This window comes from Opisthocomus hoazin, chromosome 1, assembly GCF_030867145.1.
Source record: "Opisthocomus hoazin isolate bOpiHoa1 chromosome 1, bOpiHoa1.hap1, whole genome shotgun sequence".
NCBI classification, from domain to species: Eukaryota; Metazoa; Chordata; class Aves; order Opisthocomiformes; family Opisthocomidae; genus Opisthocomus; species Opisthocomus hoazin.
In genome coordinates this window covers 106,536,656-106,559,806 of record NC_134414.1, presented here as the reverse complement: position 1 = coordinate 106,559,806, position 23,151 = coordinate 106,536,656, and the positions used below count along the sequence as shown (strand labels likewise).

General features: G+C 38.8%; 1 protein-coding gene across 3 annotated transcripts in view; it reads right to left on the bottom strand.

The window, feature by feature from the left end:
* The window catches only part of HLCS (holocarboxylase synthetase), a 128,061-nt gene that overhangs the window by 11,384 nt on the left and 93,526 nt on the right, over window positions 1-23,151 (bottom strand). For all 3 annotated transcript variants that reach the window (XM_075432153.1, XM_075432166.1, XM_075432161.1), the window contains 2 exons: window positions 1,874-1,941; window positions 844-1,004 (listed from right to left, as the gene is read on the bottom strand). In XM_075432153.1, the coding sequence (XP_075288268.1) occupies window positions 844-1,004; window positions 1,874-1,941 (229 nt within the window). The remainder of the gene's footprint in view (window positions 1-843; window positions 1,005-1,873; window positions 1,942-23,151) is intronic.

Genomic DNA, 23,151 nt, shown 5'->3' with positions numbered 1-23,151 from the left:
AATATTTTATATTGCAAATTTTAGCCTGAAGCATTTTGTTTTTATAGTCAAGTTATGAAGCACTGAAGTTAGAAGGTTTTAATAGAACGGCTGACAGACTCTAAACTACAGCAAAGCTACTGGGTGCCACTATAATAAAGTTCATGTGTAAATGTGTATAAGTCATTGATTTTCTGTAATATAGGAAACATATGCTTTAGTTAACTACTTCTGTAAAATACCAAAGTTTTATAGTTAGCAAATATTAGGAAATGGTAACATTAAAAAGGAGATATATGAGGTGATGAAGAAGACTGGTTCTTCATTTTAATACTGATGACAGGACACTTGATTCCCTCTTGAGAGCAATAGTCCTAAGTTCTTGCTTTAGAAATCAGTTTTCAACCTTAAACAAGGGTTGGAAAAATCCTTTAAAAGGGATAAAGTGGCTGCTGAAACAGCACCAACAAAAAAAGCAGAAAACTATTTGTCAGTTTTATTCATTTTGCCCTCCTCCCTCTTCCCCAGCTCCTTCAAAATCAAAACAAATTAACTCAATTGTTAGACAAACAAAATTGACATTTTCTTTACTGCTGAACACCAAGTCTTAAGTTTCACAAGATTATGAGTAAAATGAGCGCGGTACACTTAATCAGCTCAATAAAAGACAGTATTCATCATATGTATACCAGATTTCTTAAAACACATAAATAATCAAGCATATATGAAGGCTAAGTTTACCACTATAATAGTGCTGAAGAACTGCATTATGCACTCAGTCATTCTAGGCATAGGAGACCTAGTTAAAAACTGAATTTAATGAAAATGGAAACAGGAATTTTGAGATCAATTAGAATGAGATACCTCATATCCTGGTATTGATCTAACTGACTCTACCACTGCCAAGGACACCAGGTGCTGGACAAAAGGAATTCTCTGGCCCAGGCTGGAATGTAGAGGAATGGTGACATGTAAAGTGGATAGTGCACAGCCCACAGGACTGAGCCAAACATTTCCACCACGACCTGCGGAAGGAGAGAAAAAAGGTTAACTTCAACTCAAGAAAAAAACATTTGAAAAAAAGGTCACTTTGTTAATGTAGACAACTACAAAAGAGAAAGATTCAACAGTATCCATCCAAGAATCTACCATAAGTCCTGTAATGGAGTTTCCAAACTAATTGTGAAAGAAAAATGGTTAAAGTGCAAAGCTTTTTCTTTTAAAAAACAGCAGGTTGTTTAATGTGCATGCTGCTACTCAGTTTCCTAGAATGTCCTATATCACTTGCTTCCAGGATTTTCCCGGTATCTGCTAACATACACATTTCAGGTAACCATCTTCATGCAGATCTGTGCTCAGAAGAACTTATTACACTGGGCACTGTGTTCTACTAATAAAATTAATGTGGCTTTTAAATCAGTGCTAGCTCCTTCCTGGGAAAGAGACAGAACTTGCTGGTATTTATCTGCAAAAGATTGTGAAAGCCCACATGACGGTTCAAGCAGGTCCTGCAGACTCAAGAAACCTCTATCTCAGAGCAAGTCAAGACCCAATCTTGTTCCAGTTGTCAGAAAGGAGTTTTGATTTGGAAGTCTGACTTGTATTACACTAAACATAGTGATGGCAGTTTCCATGACTGGAGAGACTTTTTGGCAGAAGCTAGACCACTAAATCATTTCTGCAAAAGCCACCAAATATGCTGAAAATGTTTACTTTGGTCTTCATCAACTTAGTTTCCACAGTTCAAGTGGGAGGAGAAGCGGACACAATTATTCTACAGATTATATTATCAAAAATACTCATAATGTATCTTTAAGGCAGCTAAGCGACATTAAAATGCCCTATATCATATGTTTAATACACATTTACTAGCACTAGAAGGAAATTTACTCACCTTTCCCTTGTGTTTGTCGAGCAGCAATTGCTATTAAACCCATCTCCTCAGGCAACTCAAACATTAACCTGCCAATTAGGAAAAAAAAAACCCCATGCTTATCAGCTGGAACACTAAGCTACATTCATGAAAACTGAGGCTTAAATATCAGGTAATATTTTACATTAACATTGCACTACCATTCATCCGTTCTCAGTTAACATTTATTCTTGACCAAAAAGTATTAGAATATTAAAAAAAGATTAACTGAAAAATGATCATGTAAAACATTACTGCAGCTATTAGGCTGGAAAAAGTTATAGCCATAGTTCATTTAAGGTGCCTTCTGGTAACATACATTTTGTATTTCTTCACGTTTTCTTGAAGTGCTTATTTTTTGCGTGTCACTATCTTCAGTAAGTGACAACTAGCAATTCTAGACATTTGTTTCTACTTACAGCGAATTTTTGTTCATACTACAGAATATAAGAGCAGCAGTTTCTGATTATTTAGAAAACCAATATGGTGGCAATAAAGCAGTTTAAAAGATACACTATCCCCTGAGAACTAATTATGATTTAACTACAGTAAATAAATCTACACCTTCTGAGAACTCTAGAGAACACTGGCTTATTTTAGGCTTGTGTTCTGCTTTTAAAATAGTTTCACTTAAAAGAATACTAACTTTTCTCTGGGGATAAGTAGAAAGTGCACTTTAACACCACCAAATGAGTCAACGCTAGACTTCAAGAAAGAAGAAAAAAAACCTATCGTGAGAACTTCGTCCAAGCCACTTTAAAAGAGCCCACGATCCTCCTCCATTTCATATTTTCAGGAAGAGTTATTTAACAGGTAAAATAGATATTCATGATGTTGCCAGCAAGGTAAAACCAGAAAGTGATTTACAGCCTACAAACCCACGTCTAACACGGGCACAAATATCACGCTGTTCACTCATACAAAAGCGATCTTGTCTCAGAGATAAGGGCAGGCCAAATCAGCAAAAAGTACCATTCAAAACTATTTCCTCTGCATTTCAGATACGTATGAAAGGTGTTTCAAGTTCTGCAACCAAGCAAGCACCCGTGGGCAGCAGAGCCCAGCTGCCTGCCGCAGTGTCCCCCAGCCACCCACCCACCCACGCCTTTAGGTGGGCGACACGCTAAGGAACCATCCACTCCCCCGGCTTCATGGGGCGAAAAGCAGGGCTTCAGCAGCTCTTGGGGCTGTGTCAGTAGCAGAGTGCAAGTAGGACCCCCAAGGTTTCAGAGTATCTTTTAAATGGCTGACTTGCTTTCAGAATGATCAAAATGGGAGGCGATCGGAGGGCCCGAGCAAAGTCTGGGCCACAAATGCCTTCGCTAATTAGCAATACTCGAACCCAAACTGACAGAAGCCGCAACAGGCTCCGCAATGTTTTCCCACATTACTCCTGAATCTGAGAGGCATTGTCAAAGAGCGATAGCCAGAAGATCTCTTTGCCAGTCCCCTTCCAGTTCATGCGAAATACAGCTCTACAGTTCCTTCCTTTAGACCCTATGGATTACACACTGAGACCAGGCTCACCCATCTACCACCAACCTTTAACATCAAAAACATATCTCCTCTTACACTGGGACCTAGGGGAAAATCCTCCGAAGCTCTTTACGCCCACGAGGCTTCATCCCCGTCTTCTGGAAACAGTGTGATTTCAGTCACAACACCAAGTTCATGGTTTTGCAGCATGAAGATCTGATTTAAATTTGGAAGCACAGTTAGGAAGAGATTATAGGCTTTGTCAAAATACACTGATTTCTGTTACTTTTCCACTCAAATGTTTGTTTTTAAATTGGCAAAAAGTCATGTGCTGCCATGATAGGAGGAAAATAATCAGAACCATGATGGGAGGAAAATAATGAGAGCAGGGAGAAGAGTTAATCATGAATCCAGAACTCAGGCTTCTAGAACAAAGAGATACGACTAACTGAACGTATGTATGTAGCTATTAGAGGCTTGGCAGCAGGTAACAACATCTTAAACGCAGAGATCGAGTTTGTACTTCTAAGGGCCATGAAGAAATTCTTTAATGGACACAACATGGAGAAATTGTTAATACTCAGACTGATACAGCAAGAGACAGATTTATTTTTACTGCTGTCTGAGATTGTGCTGGAATTACCATGAAGCCTAAGATAATAAAAAAACTCCACACAACTGTCCCCCCAAACTCCAGAGCTTTGCAAATTTTGTGTGCTTGTTAGTTTTTTTCTGGGAGAAACAACTTGTATTTTCCTTACCAGAAAGAGTAACTGTACGTGCACTTTTTTACATATTGACTTCCTTTTTTTTCTTTCAACTTAATCAGTTGCAGATTTAACAATTTCATTTTTCTGCAAAGTGACTTAATCGCAGTGCTTACCACATTTTCCTCCTGAAATTTTTGCCTTCATATGCTCTGCATATTAAGTCAAAAGACCACACTGAGATATAAAAGTAGGGAAACATGAAACGTCTGAAGACAAATTTAACCATTAGAAAGAATATCAGACGGCTTCTACATGACCGTAGAAGATGATACTAGAATTTTACATAATTTTTTCTTTTCTGCTTTGAACATTTTTGTGGTATTTTCCAAAACGTGAGCAAGGCACTTTTAGTATTCAAGAACATTAAACCAGCTGAAATATTACGAGACAGATTCTAGCACAATTTTTTATACACGTACCCTCCCCTCAGCCCTATAGTTCATACTATGAATGCTGTCAAGAGTAACAAACAACACTTAATTGTTTTATAGAAATTTCAAATCTAAGGAGGACTCTTGTCTTCATGGCTACTCAATACAACGACTTTTCTTCCTATGTGAATGTAAAATGGGAATTGAAACCACAAAAACTATGCTTGAATAATGTTAACAGCCTGACAACTATAAATTTCATTGATGTTGTGGGTTTAAGGTTGAAACTCTCATTAATGTATCCTGCTGTGTTACAGTATTGCAGAGGCATTACAACAGGCAGCATTACATTCCAGATGTTAAAATATCTGGGCACAAGAGGGTATGTTATGAACAGATTTCTCCCTTCACTGCAGGTTCCTTGTCTGAAAATCTCACTTTCAAACAGCTTGTTTATAGAGTATTATAAAAGCAACACTAAAAAAATCTTTCCGTTTTTAGTCAAATGGAAAGGAACATGCCTTCTGACCAGCTTCTTGTATTATTTTGGACAAAAAGGTGCCCTGACCACTTGCTTTACTACTTTACCTCCACTGTTTCTGTCCATTGTGGCCAATTCGAAAATGACCAGTGTGCCTACCAATATTTTCCCTAATCTCTCCTCCATAGCCCTCCATCTCCTTTTCATAGCCCTCAACTGCAGGATGCTGTGTCTGATCCCAAGCTCTGTGTGCTAAATGGCCTGCCAGAGGGTGTGCTGGCCAAGCAGAATAGGTAATTCTCAAGTCCACGCTGCAGACATCTTGGTGGCAGCACTGATCTGGGTCACTCTCTCCTACCTGGAAGCCTGTTTTTATGAGAACATGAACACCCGAAGGAGCTCAAAGATACGGAGGTCTTCAGTAATACAGGCAGTAGACAGACTGAGAGCTGGTGGGCTGCAAACAGAGGAGAAGCCACTAAGAATCCCATCATGGTGGGATTTTGTTGCAGACTACCTCATCAGAAGGAGGAAGTTGAAAAAGTCTTTTTGAGCAACTTCAGGACATCTGCAGATGACAGATCCTGATTCCTATGGGAGACTCCCACCTCCTGACATCTGCTAAAAGGCAAACAAAGCAGGATACAAGCAATATAGCTGACTTGTGGGGGATGCTAGGGACAAGCTCTTAACACAGATATGAGATGATCAAATGGAGTGATTGACTCGATCTGCTACAAACAAGGGAGAGCTGACTGGGGAGGTGGCAATCTGTGGCAGCTTTGGCTGTAGGAACTGTGAACCAATGCTGTTCAGGATCCTGAGAGGAATGCGGAACCCTAGTAAGAGTACAAACTCTGGATTTCATGAGAGCAGAACTCAATTTATTCAGGGACCTGATAGGTGGGATCTTATGACAGGCAGCTCTGAAGAGCAAGGAAGCTCAACAGACCTGGTCTTTAAAGACTAACTCCCACCGACAAAATAATGGTCTATCACAATACTGAGGAAAATAAGTAGATGAATGAGGAGTCTGGTTTGGCTAAAAAGAGAATTCATGACTGTAAAAAGAACGCATGAAAGAGACAGAAGCAAGGAGAAATGCTACAAAGGAGAAATGCAGAAACATTGCCCAGACAAGCAAGGATGATGTTGGGAAAACTGAAGCTCAGCTATAGTAGAAATTGGCAAGCAACATGGCAACAGGAACTTCTACTGCCAGATGATAAGAATAAAAAAGGAAAATGTAGGCTTGCAGCTGACAGAGGCAAAAGCACAGCAGACACACATAGGCTGAGTTACTCAATGCATTCTTTGCCTCAGTCTTCACCAACAAGGTCTCCCAGGCCTCTACACATACAGACAGGGTTCAAGAAGAAGAGGAAATAGCTACAGTACAAAAGGACTGATCTCATAAATCTTGAAATCTGAGAAATCTTGAGTCATACAAGTCCATGAGAGCAGATGAGATGCATCTGAGAGTGCTGAGAGATCCGGCTGATGGCACATCAAGGCTATTTTCTATCACCATGGTCATGCAGATCAGAAGAAGTCCCAGATGAATGGAGGAGGGCAAATGTTGCGACCATCTTCAATATGGTCTTTTCCAGCACTCTTGCATCCAAGTTTGGCCATTGTGGTCTAGTGGATGCACTACCAGATGAGCAAAAAGTGTCTGGACTCTGGGATTGAAGTAATGGTTCATATTCTACCTGTAGGCTAGATCCAATTGCAGTTACTCAGGGGTTTATCCTGAGACCTATCCTACTTAATATCTTAATATCTTTACCAATGACCTGTAGGAGGAAATGGTATGCACATTAATCAAGTTTGTGAATAACATTGAACTATGACGATAACTAAGCATTGCAATAGGATGCCCAGAGAGGCTGTGGAGTAATTCTGTCCTTGGAGGTTTTTATGATGGAAAAAACTGGAATAAAACCTGACTGGAAAAAACTCTGAGCAAGCTGGTCCGAATTCATTGTTGGCCTTGTTGAAAAGGAGGAGGTTGGATTAGAGACCTTCAGGAATCCCTTCCAATCCGAATAATTCTTTTACTCCACGAAATGTACAGAAACTTGGTATCACTGGTGTTTCTAGCTGTCCTTCAAGTTTGGTTGAAATCAGTCAGAAACTAGCCACTAGCTACTAATTACTGAATTAGCAATTTAGCCCAAAGGCTGTTCACTGGAATCCCAAGTAGGATCTTAGATTAAAGTAATTTTCACTTCTCTAACTAGCTTAAATATTTCATTTTCTCCATCTTCCACTTTCCATGCAGTATTTTATACACAACCAGGTGCAATACGCAGGTTCCCAAAAGGTTGACTCTCACAGCGGAGACAGGTAGAACACCTAAACTGTTAATCCAACTGAGGCTTATTTAAATGATAGGAATCTTACCGCTGTGCACTGTTATAACTTTGCCTATATCCAGGAGGCAAAATATGTGCCAGAATACACTATTACATGAATACGCTCTTCTGTTCTATTGCAAAAATTCATAGCTTCTTTCACTTTATAGTGGTTTTCCCTATAGCAATGTTAGTACAGAAAGGACCATTTAGTGTCAAACTCTCTTTGAACTCCTTAGACACATTAAAGTCCTACACCAGTGAGAAAAAGCGTTAAGGGATTACAATGTCCCAGACTTATGGAAAACTAAAAAAGTACTGGAACCTTGGACTGATGTTTCTTGTACCTTACTTCAATAAACACTACAAAAAGAAGGTTGTCTTACACTAGTCATGACATTTTCAGCAAGGAATAATCTGTTGATACTATGAAAGACATGGGTTAGCAACTTATTATACTTTGGCTAACTTTGTAGTCTTTGAGAGCAGTGCACTAAGAACAATATAGTTTCAACAAAACTGCAATACATAAGAAAGTTTGTAAGTAGGGCAAAGTCACATGAGTTATTTTTCAGTTGGATGCATGCTCTGATCTGGCTCACCATAAATGAACACTGCTGCTGGCAAAAGGGAAGCAACAGTAAAAGAGGCCAGTGGATACAAGGGAAGATCAAACCACCTCTTTCTTACCACCCATGTACTTCTGCTTAATTTAAATTACCATATTATGGCCTCAGAATAGTGCAGGCTTTGCTTGTGGAATTGCTTTGAGAATCAGGCCTGCTGAACAGGCAGGGCAAAACTACCATTAAATACTCATTTTTTTCTGCTCACTGCATTTTTCAGCTGGTAATTTTCTTGTCTCTGTATTTTTATACCAGATATTTTATAATTAGTCCTTTGTATATGTTTATAGGCTTTTCCTCTTAAAAAAAGAGATTTTTAAAACATAGTACCATACAGCCAAAGGTGTCAGGAAACATACCCAAATAAGAAAGGACTCCAAAAAATCAGTTTGCCAACAAAATGCCAGTAAAATTTGAAACCTGGGTTCAGACACACTGGTAATGTTCCAAAACTGAAAACTTAAAGAACTTCTTTATTCAGTAAATCAGCTTCTCTGTGAATAGCATCAAGACCACAAAGTTGCAGTAAAGGAGGGAGTTTCCAAGGGAGATGTGAGAAGAGTTTAAGAGTTTAAGTCGTTGCAATTTTTAATTTGAAAAGCAAAAACTTCTAATGTTTTGAAGAATTTTTTTTTTTTCCTATAATAAGTAATCTTTTCAATTCATGACCTTTCTTCATTTGAAAAAGCTACCAGAAGCATACTGAAAAGTTAAAATAGGACAAATGGAAATGAAACAGATTTCATTAAAAAAAAAGAACTCCAGTGCCAAGATTTCAGAAAAAGGATAGTTACCGGAATACACTGAAATGTGTTTATCACAACATGTTAAGAACAGAATCTTCGGAGTGGAATAAAAAGTTATAAACATATTGATCAAAACCAGATCTAACCATTCTTGTCCAAAGTAAAGCACAGTATGGATGCTATAAAATATTTAAAACATACAGACCAACCCAGCCTGTAGCGATGTCACTTTTAACAGTAATTTCATCACACTTCATTAGATAAGAGTGTACTAGTTTGGTCACTGTCTGAGAGGGAAACCTTAAAGTAACCCCATACAGTACGGCAACAAACAACAGCATTTCAGTAAGGTGGCAAATGTATTTTAAACAAGCATTGGATTCACTAACCTATAGAATCTGAGGCATAACAAGCATTAGGATCTCAAAATCAATCCATTGTGATTCTGAATTCATATGATATTACTTAAAGTCATCTCTTAGACAAAACGGCAAAGTGAGAATTTTTTGCATACACAGCGATTTTAACTTGATATTCTGCCCAATTTCTAGTCTGTGTACGAAAATTTCTCTGCAATTTATTAAGACAGCACTTAATTTCCTGTCTTAAATCATGCAGGGTGTTAAATAGTTGCCACGTTCCACCAGGGAAGTGATTAAGTTATTCCCAAGTAGCCACTGAGTTAGGGTTAATGAAGAACAAAAAACACTGGAATTTTTGCATAAATTAAAGTGAGCGTGAAGAAGAATTCTATGTGAGCAGAAACTAGCTGTCCTGCCCAGATCCTTCACAGAGGATTCCATTGCCAAGTGGGAAAAATTATAGCCTTTCAACAAAAAAAAATACATTCCTTGCTAAGTAACTGTAGAAGATCAAAAAAACTAGCAACAGCACTTATTTTCCTTAGATTCATAATTTTTCCTTTATCCTTTTTCCATCGAAAGTTTCATCAAAACCAATCATACTTAAAATCACAGAAGTAATTTATAGTTAAGAGAATACTCAAAAAGCTTTTGAATATTCCTCTATGATTTGCTTTTGTTTCTTTTATTTTCTGCCTGCAACATATATTGTGCTCCATATTTAGGCCCTGGTGGTTTACGGTAATGTGGTTGTTGCTGTAAACCTACGGATGTGGTATATTTCTAGTCTTCCTAATCCAATGCTAACTGAAAAATAATTTTATTTTTTCTCTTCCTTCTAAAGGTACACTCAATAGTTTTCCCACACTAAAACAAGAGGTAGCCTCAGTCTTCACTGGCAACCTCTCTCCTCACCCCTCCCGAGTCGATGAATGGCATGAAGGAGACCAGGAGGGTAAAATCCCTCCAGCTGTAAGTGAAGACCAGGTTCGGGACCTCCTGCAGAACCTAAATGTACAGAAGTCCATGGGACCTGATGAGATGCATCCCAGAGTCCTGAGGGAACTGGCTGATGTAGTTGCCAAGCCACTCTCCATGATATTTGAAAAGTCATGGCAGTCAGGGGAAGTCCCCACTGACTGGAAAAAGGGAAACCTTGTGCCCCTTTTCAAAAAGGGTAGAAAGGAAGACCCTGGGAACTACCGACCTGTCAGCCTCACCTCTGTGCCTGGGAAGATCATGGAACAGATCCTCCTAGAAGCTATGCTAAGGCACATGGAGGCCAGGAAGGTAATTCGAGACAGCCAGCGTGGCTTCACCAAGGGCAAGTCCTGCCTCACCAACCTAGTGGCTTTCTATGATGGTGTAACAACAAGGGTGGACAAGGGAAAACCTATGGATGTCATCTATCTGGATTTTTGTAAAGCCTTTGACATGGTCCCCCACAACATCCTTCTCTCTAAATTGGAGAGCCATGGTGGACCGTTTGGTGGATAAGGAATTGGTTGGATGGTCGCAGCCAAAGGGTAGTGGTCAATGGCTCAATGTCCAGATGGAGACCAGTGACGAGTGGAGTCCCTCAGGGGTCCGTATGGGGACCGGTGCTGTTCAATATATTTATCAATGACATGGACAGCGACATCGAGTGTACCCTCAGCAAGTTTGCAGATGACACCAAGCTGAGTGGTACGGTCGAGACACCAGAAGGACGAGATGCCATCCAGAGGGACCTGGACAAGCTGGAGAGGTGGGCCTGTGTGAACCTCATGAGGTTCAACACGGCCAAGTGCAAGGTCCTACGCCTGGGTCGGGGTAATCCCCGCTATCAATACAGGCTGGAGGATGAAAGGATCGAGAGTAGCTCTGCTAAGAGGGACTTGGGGGTACTGATAGACGAAAGGCTGGACATGAGCCGGCAATGTGCGCTGGCAGCCCAGAGGGCCAACCGTGTCCTGGGCTGCATCAGGAGAAGCGTGGCCAGCAGGTCGAGAGGGGTGATTCTGCCCCTCTACTCTGCTCTGGTGAGACCTCACCTGGAGTACTGCGTTCAGCTCTGGAGCCCTCAGCACCAGAAGGACATGGAACTCTTGGAGCGGGTCCAAAGGAGGACTACAAAAATGATCCGAGGGCTGGAGCACCTCTCCTATGAGGACAGGCTGAGAGTTGGGCTTGTTCATCCTGGAGAAGAGAAGGCTCCGGGGAGACCTGATTGCAGCATTTCAGTACTTAAAGGGAGCCTATAGGAAAGATGGGGACAATCTTTTTAGTAGAGACAGCAGTGACAGGACGAGGGGTAATGGTTTTAAACTAAAACAGGGTAGGTTTAGGCTAGATATAAGGAAGAAATTCTTTACAATGATGGTTGTGAAACACTGGAACGGGTTGCCCAGAGAGGTAGTGGAGGCCCCATCCCTGGAAACATTCAAGACCAGGTTGGACAGGGCTCTGAGCAACCTGATCTAGTTAGTGGTGTCCCTGCTCGCTGCGGGGGGTTTGGACTAGATGACCTCTAGGGGTCCCTTCCAACCCAAAACTTTCTATGATTCTATGATTCTATATTTTTACATTGTTTGACATTTCTTGTGGTCTGTAGATTAGATTTTACCTTTAGGGGACCTTTTGGTTAGTTTCACATTCTTTCTGAAAATTGTTTTTAACAGGAAAAACAATTAACTAAAATTTCACGCAAATTTCTTCATTACCACTGTTTTCCTTGGCCAAAAGAATCTGAGTCTTAATTTTAAAATTTCCATGTGCCTCTCTCAACATGTAATTTAAAAATACCCACGAACTTCTTGTGAATTCTAAACACTTGTTCATATCATTGTTTCTATTATATGGGGTACACTGTACAATGCATGTTACAAGCATCATCATGAAGGTCATAATTTGACACATTACTTGGCATGAAATCAAACCTTCATAATTTTGCCCAGGTGTTACAACTATTATAAAATAACTATTGCTTCATAAACTGGCAGGTAAAGCACAATTATTTTACTTGCACGTCTTTTTTTCCATTAAGCAATGTGAAATATGAAATCTTTGAAGAAAGAATTCCTAACATGGTTTTGCTGGTGAAAGCAATCAAAAGCACTGTACTCCTATGTTAATAAGCCCAGAATTTAATTGCAAAACTCCCACACACAAAAATGTCAGTTTTTTCTCTTCTCTATTAAAAAACCCTAGATACACAGCATCTAGAAATTTCTTAAGTCTAATGTAAGAGATTAATGTAAAAGGAAAAAGGGAAACCGGGGAAAAAAGGTATTTTTTGTTTAAAGAAAAAAATGCTTTCCAGTGAGAGCCATTTTTAAAAGAAATTCTTAGAAATTGGCAAGTTAGCTCTACAATTTTAGTTATAATTTGAAATATTTTGCTTAGCAAGTAAAGTGTAAACTATGCTTTTTTAAAAGACATTATTAGACCTGGTCAGATGCTTCCTACATATATAATTTTTCATAGAAAATACTGACTCAGAAAAGCCACCATTCTCTAAGAGAAGAAAAAATTAATTTGTCTGAAACGATGTCATTTCTCCTTTGAAACACTTAACACCTTTAGGAGGTATTCTCAGCCTAGTCAAACATATCAGTTGCTTCAAATAAATAGAAATGCTAAAGTTTTGAATTATTTAAACTTTGAAATGTATCTACCCATGGTACCACAATCGGGCTTTCACGTGCCTCAGTTTCCCCCTGAAGCCTCAGATTCTGTTAAGGAGCTACATTTGCCATCCAACTCATGGTTCCTCGTCATTAAGCCATGCAATGCTTCACAGGGGACGCACTTTTGGATGAGAAGTCTGGCCTACCAGCCAGAGTAGCAACACGGGCTAGCCTAACTAGAACCTTCACAGGGCATGAAAGTCCTATATGCACTTCTAATTCACCGTTGAGCTGACTTGAAATGAAGCATTGAGTTGGGTTATAAATCCTGAATGTTACATTTCAACATCCCTAAATAGAACTTACCAGCAATTTCTTGTTCCCTGTATGAAGAAAGGACTGATGATACTTCAGCTTTTTTCTGATTGCAATTTGCAGATCATGTTAGAGATAGTAATCCGGAAAAAATATTGCTTATTTTTATGGTGAATAAAAAAAGGCAATAAACACAATAGCTGAACTCAGTTGGCTCTGTATTCATGCATTTAATAATTAAAACACAAAAATGCTCTCATCAAGTACCAGTCTTATACTAGCTGCTCCCTTCACAGTGCCAACAGAAACCACAAGATTTCTAAATTCAGTATTAAAGCATACAGCACTTTTCTCATGCAAGAGCCAACATCCAAAAACATATAAATAAAGAACAGAAAAGTTCTGTTTCCAAATATGTTGTTAAATATTTTTAAAACCCCTACTATTAGACTGTGCCAACTTGCAGGCAGAGTCCAACAGTTAATTTCATGGGTGATTAAGAATGGATTTCAAAATAAGGAAGTTACTTTATGCTGGCCACAGCATCCTCTGTAGACTCCAGAAACAGTCACCATAATGTAGACTTTAACCACAGACCCAACACAAAATGTAGCTGATATTTAAATCCCCAAATAGTGGATTCTCTTCGTCAGGGCGGGTAGGAGTAAACCCAAACGTCCCCATGTAGCCTCATTACTTCAAATTATTCATATGCAAGAAAAGCAGTAACTTCCTAACTCTGTAAAGTTCAAAGGAATGCCCAGTTTAAGACAATAAAATGTGTAGAAGTAGCTGTTACCACGAAGTGGATGAATGGGTAAACCCCTGATCCGGAGAGAGCTGACGTCCAAGTGGGAAGGGCTGCACAACCATCCTGAATTGTGAATATCCACAACACGCCTGCTGCTGAAGCAGCAATTGCTAAGGGGCAAGCAACCCTATAGGTCACTGGATAAATCTACACTTGGATCCTGGCATTTTGCCACTCTTCTGAGCAAAGACCACTGACGATTGCGCATAGCAGATGAAGTTTGAATACACTAAATATTGTCAAAGAAAAAATGCTTTCATTCTCGCATTACCTCAGTAAACTCGGGAATTACTTGCAAATACTGACAAATATAACACGTCAAATTCTAACTGTATATCACTATAAACAGTATGTCAACCTTCTTGCATGAAAACCAAAGAAAACGGTAGGATGGCTTACCCCCTACCATTCCTCCTTCTCCCCCATGCCTGCTCCAGAGCTACTCTGTTGTAGTATCTCAACAGCTAGGATCTGGCCACAAGTCCTGTTGTCCATTGCTAGCTCTCAGGTGGGTACGTTTGATGACATGCCATTCTTGCATTTGTTCGTCAGGTACGTAATCAGTACTCATATAGTAATACTTGGAATCTGTCATAAATCATTTCTGACCCTGCTGATAGACCTCTGGGTCCTCCTTCACCTAATTTTTTGTGCATTCTTTAGCTGTAAAGTGAAAGCAAAATACAGGCGTAGAAAAGAAACTCTCTCATTCAGCTTCACTGACACATTTCTACAAAACAGGTGTTCACTAGACCCTGACACTTGAATTGAGCTGTACTAAAGCTTCGTCAGATGTGAAGCCTCAGCAGAGGTGTTCTGGGCTAGTGAGTAAATGAGTAGAACCATTTGGATCCTATGCAATAGAAGCAAGCATCAAAGAGAAGGAGGAAGATTTGGAGGATTAGCGATACGATACAGTGACTCTTAGTGAAACTGTGAGATAAACATGGTAGCACTTTCTTTTAAACTAAACAGTAAGTTTTTATCCAAGGTTGGGCTGATCTGTGGTAAGTAATTCCTTTGGCTCTGGAGAATGAAAAAAGGTCTTAAATGGGAAGCATCAGCATTGACATATATATGGTACTATGCAAAAATGCTCAGAAATAGAAATGAATAAAATTAATGCATATGTGGAAGAAAAACATCAGTAGTTTGCACATTTGTCCAAAGTAAAAATCCACTTCAGCAGAAGGCTATTTCCCAGTATCCAGCTTTGTAATCATGAGCCACAGCTGCATGGAAGCAAGCTGAAACCCTACTCTAACAGCAGTTCAACGCTGACAGCTACAGTACGAGTCCAAGATACAATTGTACACACAGCCACAGAGGGTTGGAAGGAAACACAACTGCTGCCTGAGTCTTTCTCCCTTTCTCTTCTATGTTTGGTAAAATTTTCTCTTGACTATCATAAACACTTATAATGATGGAGAAATGACAGCTTATCAGACAAACTACCTTTCTTTATCAATTTTAAAGGAAAAAATACTGCATCTGCATTTCTGCATTAAAACATTGTCCCATACCCACTGAAAATGGAGAAACGCTTACCCATTTTCTTTGGGTGAAAGAAACACCATGCTTTAATATCCCACTCTCCCCATCTAAGCAGTCATGTTTCCTAGACCCTGAGCTATTCCCCGTTCTCTGCTTTGTACTGTAGCCAGCACATTCTCACCTTCGGAAGCCTGGTGCTGAAAACCGGACCAGTAACTCCAGTTAAGCATTCCCAGTGTTGAGTAGAACTGGAAGTGTACATTTTACATGCAGCACATTTTTAAGCACTTTCGTATTAATTGTAGCCTCAGTCCTCACCTCCTTTGTTACCTTTTTTTTAACCTATATTCAATTCCCAGCTCAAACTGCCAGAACCTCTCTCGAAAACCGACATCCAAACACTCTATTTTCATTTAACAATTCGCATCTGATTATTACTGAATGTCACAGTCATATAAAGCTGCATCCTAATTATTTCAGGCCATTCTTTGATTCTTCAAGATTGTTTAGAATTTGAAACCTACCTTCCTACAACCTCATAGCTCCTCCCTACAGATTTTAGTTTTTAATACACATACCCTCCATTCTGTCATCCAAATTGTTAATGAAAATAACTGAGTTGTGCTGAAACATGGGCAGATACGAAGCCTCAGCAGGCTGACCTAGTAAGTGAATCAGCAGAACCACTAAAGCCACATGCAACATAAACAAGTATGAACATCGCACAATTGAAATCAGGAGAACACAAGGAATCTTCTCAAACACATCCAATAATGAAGATATGATCCCTGATGCTGAAGCTCCAAGCAGGGTGATCAGTAACTACAACGTTCAACAACCCTTTAGATGTCCCCCACTTTGCACAAAGCAGATTAAACTAAACAATAACTGAGAAAAAAACAACTATAAATACAGCAGAAATGGAAACAAGCAAGCCAATTAAATGGGTCTTTGTGTTATAGCTGAAACATCAGCCTTAGCTGTAGCAGCTTAAATTCCTATATTCCAAGAAAAAGTAAAAAGCAACTGTATATCTGGTATATTGGCCCAGATAAAGTTACTTTAGTGAACTACTTCTCACTCTCTCTGAATGCTAATGGTAAACATACCATTCCTAGGTAAAGCATTTGCATTTTTTGAAAAGTTAGAGCTATTTTGCAAGCCCAAGAATCTCTAATGCAGCAGGCAACTCTATTCTGTAAACAATCGTGGATTTCGGACTAAAAAAAAAAAATCCACAAGGTCATAACCTGCTTTAAGACTTGGAAGATCTTTGGTAATGCACACTCTACTTACGTCTTAGTTTTCAGGAGGGTATTTGAACACTTTAGCTGTGATATTAAGCAGTTAAGCATCTAAAAGGACAAAGATCACTGAAGAAAAAATGATCGCCTTTTTCTTTCTCCACTAGTAGAGTTTTAACAAGCAACTCTTCGCAGAATTAATAAAGTTGCAGTTGTAAATGTCAAGTGTTTGCAGCTGTCTGTCTCCTCCACCCTTCACAAAACATTTTGTGTTGAACATAACCGAGAAAGAATAAAGTGAAGCAACACTTTTCCTTTCAGGTATTTTTTTAAAAAGTGGCTTTTTCAACAAGTACTCCATAAATAATTTTGAATTTTCAACCATGGACAAAAGACTACCGTAACAGAATACTATATTCCTATCCATCCAGAATAAACCTGCAAAATTCTTCTTCCTATCACCCTTGTTTTCTTTTATGGGATAACTTCTGTATCGCAGCAAATACAAGCTCATTGTGTTCACTTACGAGACCCTTTTCACTACCATTCAATCTAACATCCCATAGTCATCCTGTCCCTGTGGGTCTTTTTCTCATTCACAATGTGTAAGATGTGGGTCAGGAACCATCTTTTTTGTGTTTGTATAACTACCAGCATCTGAGCCATCGCTGGGGTGGCTCAAATGGGTCAACAAGAGAAATTCAGATGGGGTGGGGTTTACATACTGTACATCGACAAGTCCAAGCACAGGTAAAATACAGGCTCAGACAGCAAAGGCACATCTTTTATCTTTGCAGTCCATTTCCCCCCCAGGGAACAGATTCTCTCTCACATATAAAATTCCTACTGATATTAGCAGAACAGACAGTAAGAACTGAATTCTGAGACCAGTGAATGCATCTACTATCACAGAACATATGGGTTTTCTTATCACAAACATGTTCACATTATAAATGCACAGGTTTTCTGGAATTCTAGGCGCATTTTCCAGGTATGGAGACTAAACTGTTTCAGGTATCAAGTTGCAGAAGTGTTACATTAATCCACGGCTATACATCAGAAAGTAAGCAGAGCCTGAAGTTTCTTAAGAGGCAAGATATATATTAAGTGTTCATCTTGGGCAGACGTTTTACTTTTACACACCAGATACTCTTATACAGCAAGAAATGGAACATTCATTCCAAAATCAAATGCAGGCATGATCAAACAGACCTCTTTCGATATGCAGAGCAGGACCTCATTCTCCGGTGGGATTTTTTGTTCTACAGATCCTGAAAGCTGAGACCTGCAGCGATGCAAGCCAGAAACAACAAAAGGAGCATAACTCTCAAACTGAAAGTACCAGGCACATATTTACAGTGTGACACTACCTGGAAATTCTTGGTGGTTTGACAACATAAAAAGATGCTGTTTTTTTTTTTTATTAACAAACTGAAATCTTTGTATCTAATGCAGCAATTGAATGGTTGGATATTGTCAAGTTACATTTGCATACTGCCTGATTAGTGTATTCTTAATACACATAATTCTAAATTATGTATATGACTATGAATTTTTAAAAGCTACCACAAAATCTTTTCAACAGCAAAAAAATTATTCCCCTAAGTTTTATATTTCTAGTGATAAAACTTCTATTAGCTATTCCAATATCAGATACAGCAAGGTGGCTTCCAAAATCATTACACACATTGTCAAATTTTCAGTTTTAGATTTTTTTTTTAAATGTACTGTCAAAAAAATTTCTTGGAAGTTTACATAAATACACCTTTGATTATTTCTCACAGTTCATCCCTCATCTGACACAAACATTGACTTTTTGTTATTGAAAAGTTCTTATAATTGAATTTCCTTGTATTCATTAGCTTTTAAGATACTTCCACAAAGAAAAGATGATTGAATTTTAGAAAGGAGATCATAAAGTATAAAATGTGACAGCAGAAGAATGCTTTATTTATCTGTCCATTAAGCAAAACTCACTATAAGCTAAGCAGTTCTTTCCAGGTGGAACAGATGCTGTGAGGACTAAGTCCAAACAAATGCTTTTAATATCCTATATGTGTACCCAAATACACAAAAATTAACTCATCCTAGCAACTGAAAAAAAATGTTTGCAGTGAAAATTAAGTTACTGCCTTAGCCCTCCTTTTGTTGCCAGTGCGCAAGCATATCAGCAAAATCCCGCAGGCCTTTTCTACTGAAAAATTTCTGATAATCCAATTAAAACAGCATTCGCTGTAAACTGAAGGACTTGAAAGAAGTAATATGTAATTATAGATGTGCCTTCCCATATGAAGGCAAAGTTATTTGCATGGATGACTAACATCTCTGGACTATATTTTGACGGTTTTGGTTGTCTTGCAAGTCAGTGAAAACATTATCTGCATGCAGTTTGCCATGAGGCCTCATGAACTGCAGCTGTTCGCATGGCTGCCTCTTTCCCAGACAAACTGGGATTAAGTTTCTGTTGCCACAAAAGCTCTGCAGGCCTGACAAGCATTCTTCTACCCCAGCGTTAGGGCTGTGTATTGGGCTATCATATGAGGATGGCATGGGCATGGCAGAGTTAAGTTTAGACATCACTTACATAAGCAAAAAAATAATATTTATTATTATTATTAATTACAGAAAACTAAAAAGAAGCTGAATAGGATAAACTACCAGTATCACTCTGCACTTGACAAGAAAAACTTTACATCACTCAAAGTGGGGGGAAATAACGCTGAAATTTTTTTCAAAGCCCCCCTCTTCTAGTAGTTTTGAATACTCAAGACTGCATGCAATTATCTAATCAGAGTACATTGAATCAATTGGATTTGTCTAGACAGTCACTACTCGCTATTCAATCCCACTTTGACAGTAGGTGATCTTCCCATAAACATATTTTCATGTACGCCTTTGTAGGATCCAAAGCAAAAATGTAGTTTTTGTGGTTCTGCTTCCCCAGGTTAGTACGCACTTAATTACTACTTATCTACAGCGTTTCTAAGTGATCTTGGAAAGCTAAATGATAACTATTGGCATAGCATTTCAAAACCCACAGACGGATGATGCTATAAAAGCACAAAAAGCATACTAGCACCGTTTCTGAAAAATGATGCAGTTAGTGACTTCGATATGTTGAGCACTACTGTTCTACTACTCTGTGTTATTATTCTGCGTAATACTACACAGAGCTTTGCACCTTCACCAATGTCCTTCATTTGGGGCAACTTGAAGAAAACGCTTTGTTCAGGCTCTGAATTTCTGACTTTGCACAGTCAGTGACGGCCTGTGTGTACCATTTCTAATCGCAGGGGTGACACTGATCAGTAACATGTACTTAAAAAATCAGAGACAATAGCTTGATGGTCTAAGATTGAGCTGTAACTACCACATTTATCACATACCCCATGGCTGGGGATTAAAACACTTGGGTGCAGAGAAACAAATCAAAGAGTGGATGTGCAAACGACTGCAAAATTATTACAGGAAAAGGTTTTATGTAAAACCTCTTATTCTCCCACAACCACAGGCATCATGTGGCAGAAATAAGACATTGTTGCACACAGTCAAATACGCTGTGCCTTTGCCTTAGAGTACAACGGATGTCTGACAGCAGTTCTAACCATAAACTCATCTACTGCTACGCATTGAACAGCCCTGTTCAAACAGCTTCAGGGCACGCGCAAATTACCACGTCTAGTTCTAGGCCTCTGTAGAGGAATCACCTGGACTTTCATTTTCCATCCACTTACTGAATGTCAGGGCCAACCACTATTTCACTAGTCATGCAACAGACGTACAGTAAAACCACAGTGTTCCTTATGTCCGATAATCCAAAGCAAGGTACACAGGAAATTTCAGAAGGTTTTCGGACTCCGGCAGGTGCTGGCTATACAACATTCAGATCTCGTACCCATGCAGTAGAGATCCAAGATTGATTACCACAAAACAGCTTAAGCTAAACCATACATTAAACGATATACAAGCACAAAAGTAATTATTGACTTTGTCATGCCTTCCCACCTTCAAATGCATATGGTCTTTGGTAGCTAACCAAATGTTCAATCATTTTCTTCAAGCTGAAAAAAACAGTCAACTTCCATGACACTGTTTCCTTTTTTAAATATACATTTGATGCTCATCAAATCAAGCTTGAAAGAACTAAGTCTGATGACCTCTCCTTGTAACCTCTCCTTGTAATGATGCAAATGAGATCACGTACACCTGCAACTACCCAAGATATTTCAAGTGCATTCCAAGACACATAACCCAGTCCCAATATACTGATGCAAAACCCATGCACAGCCACTACAGAAAATGCTTCAATCTCACTCCAGTCTGTGAAATTACAGACACAATTGAGTAGAGGTTCATCTCTGTGCAGAGCTAGAAGATACTTCTAGGTCTTGAAGTTTTAATTATTTGTGAATTATGGGCATAATAAAGCTCAAATATCCTTTGAAGTCATTACTGTTAACTGCACTGCAATAAGCAGAATATTGTACTTTTACTCTATGAAACAACTGATGCATGATATTACAGTACAGTAATACTGAGTCCCTGGCTAAACGCCAGCTGTGAAATTACTTTCTGCCTATCTAAAATTCCAGTGTAGTTGCATTTCGCGATGATAGTGGGCATATTCCATCCTGAACATCTGCCTGGCTCCACTTCTGCTTAAGAAACATCCTCATTAATTTTAGAAATGCAGGCATCTCACATTATTTAAGAGAATGAATTGAGAAATTTGCACATTCAACACCTTAATTTTTAAAGGTACCTTTTTTGATGTGTATTTAAAAACATGCAAACACTGGAATTCAGAAACTAGGAAACAAAGATCAATGGGAAAAATCATACTTCTACTCATTATATGAAATCGCAACAAAACTACAGCAGCTGTTTGTCAGCAAAACACAGTATTACCTTGCTCCTCACAGCAAGGAATTTGGAAGATATTTTCCAACTGAAAACTGCAAGAGCAGTTCAGGCAGAAAGTAATTACCCTCTCTCCATTACGAAAGAGACCTCACTATGCAATTCACAGTAAAACTGGTCTCTGCCTCAAAAAGTCTCTATTTTAAGAATAAGATGATAAGGTAGAACAAGAATAAGACAATGTGCAGCAACACTGACAAGGATTAACTTTCTTCTGAAAGACTTCCACGCTAGAAGAGACTTCCCAAGACCTTGAGAGGAAAAAGTGGTCAAAACCTCAACATAACGTCCAGTCTGATTACTCGAAACATTACATGTACATCTAGGCTCGTTAAGATGCACGTTAAAAATATTTTTTCCCTTCTCCTTCCCTTTTTTTGGTAAACTGGTTAACCCATACAATATTTACCATAATTAAGAAAACTATACTGCCTCAGGGATTGATATGCTTTTTTTCTTCCCAACTACCACTGAATCTAGGCTTCAGTTTGTGGGCTTGATATCTCAAATCCAGTCTTTCATGAAGACTTATTGTCCTAATTTAACTGTCCTAGCTTACAATGACAGCTATGAAAAGAGAGCGAACAAAAGGCACATAAATATTGCAAGACTCATGTAGATGCAACTAGGTTAAAAGTAGAAACTACATTTAAAGATTTACATAATTTCTTAGTTCAGCAGTGAAAGTATTTGTCTTCAGTTGCACTTACGTCTTCCTGCCTTTATCTTTCAGAATTTGAACTTATAAAAACATAACATTATATAAAATGGCAACTGGAGGGGAAAAACAAACCCCAGAAGACAATGACTGCAGCATTCACGCTTCTCAGGAAGGCAGCAGACATCCTTCCCCTAAATCCTCACTCAGCACATGCACGGAACTTTTCTGAGCTGTACAAAGCTGACGGAACAATGTATGCATCATGATAAACATACATGTACAAAACTATTCATGCAACATCTTCACTTACAGTAAGACAAAAATGTTTTCCAACATGTTTTTCCAGTATAAAAATGGATGGTCTCTTTTTGCCATCACACAGAACTGTGTCAATACAAGAGTCTTAGCAGCCAGCCACCTTTTGTCACTACACACTTCTTCAGTAGGGATGGCAGATACACAGGTACCTACAAAACTAGCTGAAATAAAAAGAAATGCTGAAGAACATGTCCCGGCACCCTTGTAATCTGCTCCATCTCACAAATCACGAAAAAGTACAAGAAAGATCCTTACTCTGTGAAATGCTGTGGATTCAATCCTATGTACAAACTTTAAAATTAAAGGTTGTATTTCTTTACATTCTATAATAATTTTTATAGAAGTAATTCTTGCTTTTAGCTATATTAAGGTCCTATTATCAACAGGTGTAAATTAGATGAAAAAAGACTACAAAAATGGAACATACACTATAATCTGTTTTTTCTACACATCTTCAGAATAAGAAGCCTCTTTGGGCCAGGTTTTTCCCATCAAAGCACAGATCTGAGAAAAGGAGCTTGTGGCAATCACCTGTCTTTTCCTCCTCAAAGAGACTGACTCTTTTGTCCAGACTGTAATTTCACTTCATTCTGAATTTAACCAATTTTTTATAAAGTGATATCTGATGCAGTTAAGACTTACGCTAGTACATATACAACTATCTGCACTGGAAATGTATTAAAAGGTTATTATAATTTTA